The sequence below is a fragment of the Epinephelus lanceolatus genome, chromosome 11, assembly GCF_041903045.1.
Source record: "Epinephelus lanceolatus isolate andai-2023 chromosome 11, ASM4190304v1, whole genome shotgun sequence".
Lineage (NCBI taxonomy): Eukaryota > Metazoa > Chordata > Actinopteri > Perciformes > Serranidae > Epinephelus > Epinephelus lanceolatus.
Window position 1 is genome coordinate 10,854,696 of NC_135744.1, and position 13,997 is coordinate 10,868,692.

A 13,997-nucleotide genomic window follows, 5' to 3' on the forward strand; every position below is an offset into this window, starting at 1 on the left:
AATTGCGTGCTCCACTCATAAAAAAACTCTGCTGCATATCAAATCAAGTGCATCTTAAACTAACAGCTATGGCAGCTGTCATGCACGCAGCGGCGGCCTGTGAAAAATTTTACTGAATATTATGGCTACCAGAGTCCAGAGTTGAAGAGTAATATGCAACAGAGAGCAGAAGGTTGGAAGCAGAAGGTGAAGAACTAGTCCCTCTATACAGATGATCATCCAACGTTTGGAAGTTTGTCAGATTTAGAGTGCATCAGTTTTGTGTCTGTGACGCAAGGCATTACAACTAACTTGTCCAACCACCTGAAAAAACACCACTAACCGCAGTATGATGAATGCAAGAAGGCCAAGACAGCTAATGTTACTTCACTCAGTCCCCTTCGTTATCCAGTGTCATATTTTGCTTCCACAAAATGCACTGAATACAAGTTAACAAGAGCCTCATTTTAAAGGAGCAGTGTGTAAGTTTTAGGGGGAGTTAGTGGCATCTAGTGTTGAGGATTGCAAAATGCAACCGGCTGAAACTTCTCCTGATTAGAATTCCTTCAGTGCTGATTGTTCGGGGTGTTTTTACCAGGAGCCAAATTTTTAACAGAGATGAAAACACTGCATAAAGCAGTTTCACATCACATATCAGTGTGTCTAAGACAGCGTTTGGCATATTGGAGACCAACCATTAGCCCACTACCTGCTTGTGTGTGCTCGCCTATTTTTTCTGATAACTCAGTGTGTGCTCACCTTATTTCTGATCCAGACTCCTAAGAGGTTTTTACTGGGAGCCAAATATGCAGAGGTCCCCTCCTTTTCAAGACAAATAGACCTGGTGATTTAAACTGGTAAAAACACTGAAGAATCAGTTTCATGTTACAAATCAGTGTTTCTTCGATGCTTTTTGGCATGTTGGTGACGGGCTGCTAGCCTAGGACCTGCTGTCTGTCCACCTATTTTTTCTGATAACTTAAGTTCCAGACGTTCAGGAGGTTTTTACCAATAGCTGAATAATCAACAAAGGTTAGGATTAGGGTGATTTAAACTAGTTAAAACACTGAATAAAGCAGTTTTACATTGAAAAATCAGAAAAATCATGTTTTTGTGGTGCTCTTGTTGCGGCGGGGCAAAATATATACTTTTTGCCTTTAGTGATAAATAATTGTGATCTTTATATTGATCAGAATAAGTGTACTTACCATTTTGGCCATAATCATGCATGTAAATTGTCATTGGTAGAAAAGTATAAGTTACAACAGAGGTGAAGAGTCCAGTTTTGCTAGGAGAATCTATAAAACACTTTTACTGAAAGTAAAATAAAGAAGAATGGGGTAGATGGAGTAGACAGCAGATAAACACCTTTTCACCCCAGATCTCTGTGATTTTTCTGTCTTTGTGTGTGTGTGTGTGTGTGTGTGTTTTAAGTTTGCGCTCTTGCCGTGCATTTATATCACTTCTGCTGAGGGTTGCCACTCATCCATTATTCCTTTTGGGGAAAGAGAGAGGTTGCAGTCCAGATTAAACATAGCTGGCTTGGCCTCTGCTGGGGACCTGAAAAAAATCGTCCATCTAGGCTCACGCTTAAGAACAGTGTCCCTTTTGCCCCCTTGTGTAATTGCAAGAGCTTATGGGGAGCTAAAATTTTGCCCTCTGCTCCTCGTTAAACCACCACTTGTAAAAGCGCTCAAGCGTGGATGCAGCACATTGCAGCTCAACGTTCCCAGACAATGATATAGATTTCCTCTACAAAAGAACAATTGAAAGGGTTGTCACAAATTTGTCCATTGTCACTGGGTCGCTATCATTTCTCTGTTAATTGCCATCATTGTAATAGAATATTAGATGCTCTACACTGCAAAGGGAGCGTTGATGAAGGGGCAGTGCCAGCTGAGTTTTCTCCTTGACCGTGACCCATATCTCTCCTAATGGTAATGATGAAAATAATAATGTGATACTTCATTGATCCCTGTAGGGATTTTTTTACCCCCTCCACAGTGAGGCCATGGGGCAGGTTCAGCTACAGACTACTGGCCTTAAGACGCCAGGGATTCAGTCTCTTCCTCAGGGACTCTTAAGGAAAACGGATGCTTGCCAACAAGGGGGCTTAAAACTGGGTCCTCCAGTTAAACAGTGGTCTCTCTACTCAATATGTGATTTGACTGAGTATATCAGGACAGAAGTGGTTCAAAGTGGGTCTGTATTCATTGTGACTCCTGAGGTTTGGGCTGTGCCAGTAGAAACCCTAGTTATCTGATGTCCCTGCCAATATTGAGGTGTGTTTTTTAATTATTCTCATTTATAGTCAAAGAGCCCTAATAAGTGTTTGTAATAAATCCATCTGATGCGAGATTCCACAAGTTATTTTGTAAATATGTGTTATACTTTTGAAGTGAAGGAAGTCTCATAGAAACTCCTCCTACTGCACATTTTCTCTACGTTAGTCCATCTACATATTTGGCATTGCCTGCTGGCAAAATCCCAGACAATTTACATGTGTCTAGTTACTGCATATATTAATCATATTGATGCCACATTTTGACGGGGAAGTAAAATTAAGTGGTTCTCAACCTTTTCATGTCAAGACACCTAAAGTAATACACAATAGGTCATGGACCCCAAGATCAGATGTTGCTTCAGGGAACTCCATGTGAAAATAGTTTGGTTGTTAAATATGATTAAGACCAGGATTCTACAGTTGTCAACTACCGTATAGGGAGATAACTGTGGAGTGAATAGTCGCTCTCATGGCTCTTAATCACACTGGGCTCATTTGTATGGAGAATTAAACAGTGAAAATAAAATAATCCGCATGTCTCTTGAGACCCCCTGGAACTCCCTCAAGGACACCTGGGGTTCCACGGACCCCTGGTTGAGAATCAATGGTCTAATGAGTCTATTGACTGGACAATGTAATGAGCATAGTGTTAATCAGCGTGAACAATTGTGCTTCTTGATTTTTAGTTTAATTGTCCAACCTTGACAAGTAGGATTCTGTGCGGACACTGTGATTGGAGTTATTGGTATATTTATGTAAAGCAAAAACTTTAGCTAAACTGACACTGACAATTACGATATTTTGACTTTAGCTGGACTAAGCCTTTCTGTGCCACCATGGTAGGAATGCAATTTCCAAACAATTTTGCAAATCAATTATTGATCACATTCGATCAGTTCACATCATTAAAATTAATAAATATATAAATAAATAAATAAATAAATGTAAAACAAAATCACACAACACAACATGCATTTTTTACATAAAAGCAGAGCTTTAAAACTGATGGCTAAATCATAGTAAATCAGGTATTCAAGATCAGGCATTAGATTTAATAGATTTGAATTATAATAACAAATGCCTTCACTTAGAACTATGATGCTTCTACTCCCATTTGCCACCACTCAGCAACCTCCACAAGCACCACCTACTGATGCAACAATTTACACCACACTAGGGCTGCCACGATTAGTCGACTAATCGATGACTAATCGACTATTAAAATAATCTGTGACTATTTTAGTAGTCGACTAATCGGTTTGAGTCATTTTTCATAGAAAAGTACTATAAAAGTACCCCAAAATACTCTTACTGCAGCTTCTTACGTTCAGATATTGGCAGCTTTACACACTCTCCCGTGACAGTGAACTAAAACCCTTTGGCGTGAGTATGAAACAAGACATTAGATGACGTAATTTTGGGGTTTGGGCGAGACAGACCAACATTTTTCAACATTTTAACACATTTTTCGATGAAATGATTAGTCAACTAATGGAAGAAATAATCGACAGATTAGTCGACAATGAAAATAATCGTTAGTGGCAGCCCTACACCACACGTCCTTTTTTTGATCAATTGAATGATTATCATTGATTAATGATAATGACCAGCTATTGCCATGCCAGGCATGTAGATATCTCACAACACAGGGCAATTGGTGTGCCATTTTGCATAGTTATATGTGAAAATAATTCATGCAGTGCCACAGTCATAGTTGGAAATAAAAATGAAAGCTATTTTTTGTACTTGAGGTATTTATAACAGGATTTATTGAAGCTGAATTAGCCACATATTGACAAAAGTAGCTTTTAAGCTTTTCAGAGTGATCTGATCTTTTAAGCATCACCTGTTGAACCCATGCAAATAGCACAGACTGTACCTTGGTGTTGGCAGTAAAAGCACCAATCCCAGTGATCCTTAATGCCAAAACTGGCACTAAAATTGCTTCATAACTACACACAGACAGTGTGATTCTTTTCACTCGGGTAAAAGTGAAGTTAACAGCAAGTGTAATGAATTAAGGCAGGAGAGAAACCTCTGTGCACTCAATACAACCAGCACAAAACCCCTCCAGGGGTGCCAGCACAAGAACAGAGCCCAGAGCCTTGACAAAAGAATGGGCACAACCAGTCCCAGGTCACTATCTGTGTCTCAGGTCTCCGTTCCTTTGGCATCAGATATGATCTATATCAGTGTCACCCCCAAATTGCAGGAAAGCTCCTGTGCTAGCCTTCAGCCATGAGCTGAATGTAAATGTGCATTTGACACCTTTCTAAATCGCTGTCATAATTCATTTCCAGAGCTCTTAAATCTCTCGCTGTCACCTGGCACCTCCGCTGTTTTCCTGTCCAAAAACAGAGCACATTAGCCTTTATTGATGCCTTTGTCCTTTGATACATAATTCATCATTTAGCAACCCTTTTTTTCAAATTATCATGTATTTTTCTGCGGTTGTTCAAACATATGGATTGATACAGACAAAGACGTTGCACCTGGTACAGAGTTAGGTCTCATAGTATGTGACAGGAACAGGAGAAGTCTTTCTTTTTCCAGGGTGTTAGATCAGAGTGATATAGAGCTTCACTGTCATGTTGTTCCCAAGTTGACTGACCACAGGCACTTTTTTCTCTTGAATCTATCAGCATTACCTGTAAAGCTCAAACTCTCTAGCTCTCTAACTCTCTGTGATTAAATAAATCAGGTAAGATATGGCTTGTGGCACAAGAACATAGGCGGTAATATGGGCTGAGGTTTATGCAGAGTCACAACGTTTATCTGGGGTCATCAGGCATATTCCACTGAGCTGCATTACGTTCAGATGTGTCATATTGTACACCACAAACAGCCTTGAGTTTACCTAATGAGTCATTCACTGGGCTGCATCATTGTGCTCAATATACAAATGACTTAAATCAAACAAATTGTTACACTCCTACAGTAAAAAGTATTTTCTTAAAATGCAGCTCATTAGCTCAGGTACCTTCAATGGTGACATAGCAGCAAACTAATGGAATTGATGCTACATTTCGCAAACAAACATGAGAAACAAAGAGGGCATCCTTCTTTTTTTTTTTTTTTTTAAAGAAAACTCTGCTACATATCAAATGAAGCTCCTTCTAAACTAACACCCAGCCTCCACTTGCAGAGAGCTGTCATGCTGCTGCACATGCAACCGGCAGTAACAGCCTGTGAGAAACTTTCCTGAATGTCGCTGCTGTAGAAGGGCAAAATGACAACCAAATGTCTGGAGCTGAAGGCGAAGAGCTAGTCCATCGAAACAGATCATCATTCATTGTTTGGAAGTATTCTAGATTTAGGAACAAGTCATATGAATAGTGCATGAGACCTGTGTCTGTGCTGCAAAGCAACACAACTTGTCCAACCACCTTAAAAGACACATCACCTCACTAAATCTATCTTCTTCTCCAGCATTAACTCAAACATCCATAACAGTAACGCTATACAGCGCGGCATCCTTACAGCTGTCTAAGTCAAACTGAAACAGCCATTGCCATTGCATTTAATTTGACCAGTGTTACGTTTCCAATAAGCACTGTTTCATTTGGTCGCACTGTCTATTGGCAGATTTATTTTAAGTTTGCAAATATTTTGGATTTAATCTTTCTTTTTGCTTCAAGGAGATGCACTGAATTCAGGTGAAAAAGAACCTTATTTTAAGTCTTATTTTGATGCAGAGATTTGTCTATTAGCAGGAATATAGCACAACATGAGTAAACGTGAGTAAACACAACGCGAGTAAAAGCAGTGACAAATATTTTGTCCGTAAAATCTTGGTGTTGATAAAAATAATCATGATCATAATCATTTTGGCCATAATCGTGCAGCCACAGTCCAGAGTAGTAGTTTTCAAAGTTCAGTGCGGTCTGTAAACCTTCCAAAGTTGCATCGCATACTGCAGAAACACTACTGGTCTATAAATAAGCTGTAAAGGCATCTAGTTGCAGCACCAACATTACAGGCTGCAGCTAGTCTGCTAACTCTTTTAGCAAATTTAGCATTGATTAATTGCTTGACTAGATATCAAAAGGGACAACATCTTAAGAGTGTAAGCCACCACTCTCTCTGATGATCTCTGGAGATTTCTTTGCATGAATAAACACCATAACAAGTCCAAGAAATTAAACAACATGATGCAATGGTCTGTCTAAAACACACTCATTCATCTCATTCCACTCAAACTCTTTAGCTCACTTACCAACCCACCCACTTCCACTGCATTCGCTGCCTGCCAGCACTAAAAAGTTTAAATTGGTACTGCCACTACCACTTCTACTGCCAATGCCACTGTTAGTACTACTGCTACTGTCAAGACTCTTACAGCACCCTTGACAGCAATGTGTAGGCTGGCATTATTACACATTTAAACATGGAAAATGATTATTTCATTTAAGGACTGTGACCAGTATGAAAGCAAGATCCCAACAAAATTATGTTTTTCTTGTTTTCGACAGTCATTTTCTCACCTTGTAGAGAAGCAAGATTAAATATAGAGTATTATTACACAATTATTTAGTGGACATATAATCTTAGGGGATTTTAAGAGTGGGATTGAAACAAAAAAGGAAACTAGAATTGAATCAGCACCTTCTGAAATGTGAATAAAAGTGAAATTGAGGGTAGGCCAACAATTCGCATACCTAATATACCGCTGTCAGCCCTTCTTTAAAGAGGAGGTTATTTGGTTCAGATGTGTTTGCTGCGGGTTTAGTTAAAGAGCTGCCCCGGCCTTCTCGCCCCCCAACTGTCTTCCAGCAGTCTTCTCTTTTTTAAGTGGTCATGGACTGTTCCAGTGCATATACCACAGTGAAATAGACTTTTGCTCTTTTCTTCATTGTCACAAAAGGCCAGGCACTTCGCTGGAGTTCCCATTCCCCTTTTACATAGTGATAAGACAGCCATTATCCTTTGAACCTTTCTTTTCACCGAGCCAGGAGAAAAGGAAGAGTGAAAGAGAAGGAGGAGGAGGACAGAGAAAGATTTCTTCCCTGAGGTGAGCCCGGCCTCACCTCTGTGTGGCGGGCTTTTTTGTGAGCAGTGAAGAGGTCCTTAACCTTCTATCAGATGGAGGCACACAGTTGTGTTCTGCTTGAATAACTACATTGAAAAGCCCTGAAGCACGGGAGATGGTTCTATAGACTCTGCAAGTGGCAGAGAGAGAGAGAGAGAGACTGAGAGTGAAGGAGAGAGGGGAGACTGTATTGTATGACCTGCTGGAGTGTGACTCTCACATGATGTGCACATTCTTTGTTAAAGTGCCCATCAGTGCTTTACTGTGAATCTGTGTTCTTTGTTGTATGGGTCTCGCTGACAGGATGGTCCTCCTCTAATAATGTCACAACAACACAATTCACACATTTATATAATACACATCCTTTAATAGACCTCACTTCATTTTACAAAGTAACAGTCTTTCTGCTCTCAGGCAGTAAATGGCTTTACAGTAGCAATACTATCAATATCAGGGCGCAGATATTTGAATGTCATCTTGCATGAAGGGCTGGCGGTTGACGGTTGATGATACTGTGGCTTGTTTCTTTTAATTCAAGCCAGATTTGCAGATAGAAACCAGGACTGGGCCTAGTTGATATTAATGTTTGTTATTAAGCCAAGTACAGGATCGGATCAGTATACAAGATTTAACCACTAGATGTAGTTGCACTTGACTCAGCAGCTGCTCCCGAGGTAAACATTATGACACAGTGTCCCAACAGTAAATGAGTGTCCAACCATTGTGTCGCATTGTGTAACATCGGCGCTCTTCATCCACAATGAATTTGTTAAATGTGCACCTCTGTTACGTCATGTAAACAAACCAGATTGCAGTTTGTGATCAGTCTGGAGACCACTTAGAAGGAGAGTGAGTAGTCTGCTCACTCTCTTCCTATGTTATGTTGTGATATGTACTGGAAATGACAATCAGTATAGCCAATAGCAAGTAGGTTGTTGTTAGAAATGGTCATGTACCTTGATAAGGCTACTCCAGCTACCTCTCAATTAGTCTTGGGTTCCGAACTTGGTACTTTTAAGAGTACTGACCAATTTACATCAGCATTACAGAGTACCAATTCACGTTAAATCCATCAGTGTCAAATTTCAGTACCTGAGAGCATGTCTGGGTTTAGACAAGACATCTAAGTGCCTTGAAGCGTGCTGAAGCCTGGAAGCCAGCCACAGAGCTCTGAATTACAGAAACCGGAATGGTATTGGTTCAGGTGTGGATGGTACCCAAGCCTGCTGTCAATTTCTCTCCAGCCAGCTGCACCTTATTTTGGTTTTTCTAAAGAAATGAGGTAAAATTGTGTAGATAGTTCCTCATTTCAACTTCATAAATCAGCTGTTCCCCGTTGATTGCTGCACTTTCAAAGCGAGTGGCAGAAGAAAATAGAAACAGGGCTTCCAACAAAAGCTCAAAATGGCACACCGCGTCACTGCCGGCAGGTTAGGACACCTCTTTCTTCATCTTAAAATCTAAAATGTTGCCATATTAGCTAGGTTTTTGTTTTTTTGAGAGACTAACTGTCATGTCTTGTCTTGTCACTCCAAACAACAACTTTCTAGTAAACAAACACAACATGAACTTCTCTTCCCCTCTCCCTCCTCTACTGAAATCTGATCTCCTTCATAGTGCCGGCCTCATGTCACAGCCTGTCAGACACTTGCGACACCTTCATTCAGTCTATAAACAAACATAATATTATGTTAATCACATATTGCTTATTACTGATGCAGTACGAGTTGCATTTAGCGCTGTGATGTCATAAGCACAGGTTACTGATGTAAACTACTTTTTAATTTGCCAGAATGTGTCACAGTGCCAAATGCCGGTTGGGCCTGTTTGTTAGCTCCAACACCAGACCGGACTATAGCAAACTATAGTTGGATATCAACCCAACTCTAATAGCATCAACAAATTAACTGATTATATTGAGCTACCGAACAGAACAAACTTGGCACAGAAATCTTAATGCCGTGTTCTGTTGTGTCCATTACATCTGGAATCATTTTACATTTTGATGAGTTTCATCTCACTTCTAAATCACAGAGTAGGCTTCACAAAATTGTTACCAATCAATCCCTGTCATACTGTAACAGTTGTATTTCAAGAAGGCCTCCATTTCTTTGAGTGTTTAAGAGAACAGAATATTCTTCGCTGGCCATTTTGTCTACTGATGCGTGCTGTCACGACTCTTTTGGCTGTTTCAGTCTTACTGATATTAGATGACAGAAGTCAAATGGTATAAATTTCTGTCTCCCATGTAAATGATCACAGGCTGTCAGCCACACTTGTCAAATTAAACGTTTACCATAGTTGGTAAACATGCCAGTCCATCTTCTGCTCTGCAGCGGAGCTTTCACACTGTCAGACATGGAGACATTTATAAACTGTTTCTGGTGTTAGGAGCAGAATTCCAGGGAAAAGAAAAAAGTTTTCTCAAATTTATTTTCTCACAGTGTAATTATCTGGCTAGGTACTTTGTGTAACAATGGCATTACTGTACTGCAGGAAAAAACAATCCAGAAGTTACTCTGTGTTCTTCAAACTCAGGCAATGAAATCACAACCCACTGCACTACAAATTCCAGTTATCCCACTTCCTCTCACTTTAATGCGATTTTCATTATATCCCCTGGCATGAGACAAGAGGTTAGGTTACTTGACATTATAAATGTCGGTTTATAAAACTGTTGCTGCAGGTGATATTGGTTGACACCTGTTTATTTGTGTACTACTTTTATATGTTTTTCCCACCATGCAATCATCACATAGCACATTTGTCAGAGAAACGGCAAACTTCATTGTTCTTGCTGCGTGTGTTGTTTTCACGTGTTCTGTCAGCAGAGGAAACAGTTTGGGAAAAGTAATGACTTTGCTAGTGGTTGTCCAGAAGTGCAAGCTATAGTATCACCACGGGAACGCTAGTGAATTTATACTCACCATTAACAGTTAATTTCTGTTTTTACTGTTAAACTTCACATAGACCGCCTGCTTACCTTTTCCTGCTGATTTGGGCTTTAGTAGGTGTTGTTTTAGTTTAATTGTGCATTCATGTTATTAATGGTGGAATTTCTTCCAACTGTCCTGATGCAAACATTTTCTCTGCAACTCAGTCAGTACGTTTACATGCACAGTTTAATTCCACTTTTAATCGGAATAAAAGGCCATTCCGATTAAAAGTGGTCATGTAAATGGTCATTCCGATTGAAAAACGGTCATTCCGATTGAAAATTAAATCCGATTAAAGGGGGTGGTTTATTCCGTTTGTCATTCCGAATGAAAGAATTTTGTGTGCATGTATACACTCATTCCTCTTTAAGTTCATTCCGGTCTTTCTGCGCATGCTCGTTTCCTTGCCCTTCTGGCGCGATGATGTATATAGCGCGCATAGTAACGGGCTGCATAGCAACAGGCTGAGATAGAGCAGTCGGACTTGTTGCACTCACCGGTTTCCGTTCGCCACAGCACGGTCTTCTATCTCCCTTGTTCGACCTTCTACCTCTCTTCTCCTCCTCAACAGACGAAGCATTAGCAGAACAAGGTTGTTGTCGTACTGCTGCTTCAAGAATATAAGCAAAACACGCCCGAAAAAGGCACTAAGAACGGCATCGTCAAGCATCTTGTTATCCGGAGCGAGGACTACAGTGTTTTCTTCCGGTAAATGTAAACACGTAACATCCGCCCCACCTCCTATCCAATCAGAAACCTTCCCTGCCCCAAACCTTGCGCAGACCTGAATAAAGGCGATTGAACTGATCTCCCATGTAAACCCTCATTCGGAATGAATATTTCCCATGTAAACTACCTGGAAAAACTTAAATTCCGAATGATTTCATTCAGATTTATTTCATTCCGAATGAGAAGCTATCATGTAACCGTAGCCAGTGTAGCATTTTATAAGCCCCACCCCTATGTTAGCATCCACCTGAAGGCACTGATTCTCCACCCACTTCAGGTGCTGACTTCTGTGTACTTTTGCAAGGAGTAACAACACTGTCTGCAGTGGGTGACTGAAATGAAACCTCTTCTATTCCCCTTCTCCCTGCCATAGATCCATTTTTGTCTTTTTAGAAGGGTTAGAAGGATCTTTACAGGGAGATAGAAGGTGAACAGTATATGCCACAAGGAAGTGGTATACATCATCTGAAAGCAGGGAACCTTAGGATTTATTTCGCAGCTCAGCACTGTATGTCAAGCTTTTGTAAACATTGTGTTTTGGTTTGGCGCCCATTCAATCTTTTAAAATTTAGAGTGTATATGGGCTTAGAACATTATGATCGATGCATATGACGGCCATTTCCATGCTCAAGTATGTCTGACAAGTTGTTGCATCACTTGAGAATTAATACCATTGGTCAAAAATCCCTCCATAACACCACATTAAGACTCCAAGACCTTGATGAACACTGTAGAGAAATCCATGCTGGGATTTTGTATCTAATATTTTTGACAATTCTGTTCTGGAAACTGCTGAAAAACTCCCCTATTGTCAATATACCTAAGAAATCCTTACATCCTCTGAATGCCCAATGTCTTTGGTTTATGACTGTAAGGTTTCATGAGGCTGTGATTATCTTAGAGGTCACAAGAGGTCATTTTATACACTGATGTCTGTTTATATAAAAAAGGTCCTACTACAATGAAATGACTACTAAGGGGGCTTCAAAAAAATTAATAACATTCAGCTCACTGAACCCACAAGAGTCTCAGCTTTTCAGTCGTACCCAATTTGTGCAATTCCAAGACTGTTTAGGGACTCTAGTATGCAGAAATATTCAAATACACCATTTTTAGAATAGGCAAAAAAAAAACATATTTGTACTGCATGAGGAAAACAGCATGGTTTTTGCCCTAAAGTGCATGGAGCTAGCATGTTGGCATGGTTGACATGGTTGACATGGTTGATACCAATGCATGCCCTAGGTCTTCTACTTTCAGATGAAGCCAGTGTTTTCACTCCAGCTTTAAACCAACCCACTGCAAACCTTGGGGACTGGAAGAGGTTAAATCTAAGTATACCTCGAATATATGTTACTTAAAATCTATATGACTGCTACTAGCTATATTTGGCAATTTGTAAATATATTGGGGAGGTGCAAATAAAGTGCCTGTGAGCCGCATGCGGCCCGTGAGCCGTGCAGTGAGTAACGGGGCCCTACAAGCTGTGCCAACGTCTTGTGTGCCAAATGTGTGGCAAGAGGGTGGCATGAACAGTGTGCCAGCGCTAGTCTGCCTGGCTGCCAGGCACTTCTCTTTATCCAATCAGACAGTTCGGCTTGAGTGAGACCCCTATTCTTGTCTCTTCCCATCTCCTCCCGAAGCTTTGTCACCCTCCCGTGAAAAAAAAAAAAAAAAGAAAAACCAGACGCATGCTTGTGCGCACATTCCCCCCCCCCCCCCCCCCCCACATAGCATCAAGCCTCCTCGGTACACCGTTACACTTTACCTAGAGACCATAACCAGAGAGTGAATGGTGCAGAGTGTTCCCTCTTTGTTTCTGTCTGTTGCTGCTGTCTTCCCCTCTGTTTTTTTTTTTCCTTTTTGTTTTTTTTCCTCTCCCAAGACAAAATCACAGGCTAAATGAGCATGCCTCACTCTGTTTTTTAAGCATTTCTTCAGAGTTATAGAAAGCACAGTGTGTCTAGAGATCCGTTTTTCAGGGATGTGTGGAGAAAAAAAATGCTGTCTGTCTGTGTGTGGCTTTATTGGACATGATGAGGGATGATATTATGGTAGATGCTGCTGCCGCTGCGGCTGTGAGATGAGGGAAGGATCCCATTTGTCTCACGCTCGCTTAGTGTAATGTGTCTATCTGTCACTCTTCCCAAGACCGGACATTGGTGTTCATCAAAATAAACATTTTGTCCACACAGTTCTCGTTTTTCCCCACTGCTTGTCATTATTGCTAATTTTCTCTCCTATTGCTACTTTTAACTCCCATCTTTGGCACATCTAATGCAGACAATGAGTAAAAAACACTGCTAAAATACCTATATTATCAAAATTAGGTGCTACAGTCATAAAGGGAAACGGTAACCTGACGATAATCCTGTGACCGCAGAGTGATTATGTAGGAGAGAGGTGCTTAGAAAGAAATACGTGTGAAGCAGTGAGGATATATATTCTAAGAATAACTACAGTGAGAAGAATGAGATGTGATTCAATGGGGAGAAGGTGACGTGAGGTACTTGCTGAAAAGATTAAGCTAATGTCAGTGCTTTTCTTATGTCTTCCAGGTTGATGATGCCATGCTTATGTTTGATAAGACTACTAACAGACATAGAGGTAAGTGCACAACGTCTGCTCTCCTTTCTCCCTTTTTTTGAAAAATTTTTTGCTCTGTCTTTCTGAAAGGTGAGAAAATAGTCATTTTATGTCCTTTCCCCATGAGATAACACAGAACAGTTCCAATCTTACATGATATTAGGTGTACCATCTGCTCAACAATGGGAGCGTGTCAAAGTAATCAATAAGCTGGTACGGTGTTTAGAATGTTTGAGCGTGTGTGTGTGTCTGTGATGATGCTGGTGTGAGTGTTTCAGAGAGGTGCTTAAAGGGTGTAAAGATTGCGAGATGGTGGGTGCTGTGCAGTCAGATAACAGCATCAGATAAGGCCCAGGAGAAGCACTGACTTTATCGCTATCTCTCATCGGCTCCTTATCTGGGATGAGGGGACGTTTCTCTCTCATACAGAGGACTTTCCAAAGACAGGTTTCCT

At 40.6% G+C, this 13,997-nt stretch overlaps 1 protein-coding gene across 13 annotated transcripts in view; it reads left to right on the plus strand.

Moving 5' to 3' along the window:
- The window catches only part of LOC117267257 (RNA-binding protein Musashi homolog 2), a 311,435-nt gene that overhangs the window by 162,985 nt on the left and 134,453 nt on the right, over window positions 1-13,997 (plus strand). For all 13 annotated transcript variants that reach the window (XM_033643047.2, XM_033643054.2, XM_033643040.2 and 10 more), the window contains one exon: window positions 13,516-13,564. In XM_033643047.2, coding sequence (XP_033498938.1) covers window positions 13,516-13,564 — 49 coding nt within the window. The remainder of the gene's footprint in view (window positions 1-13,515; window positions 13,565-13,997) is intronic.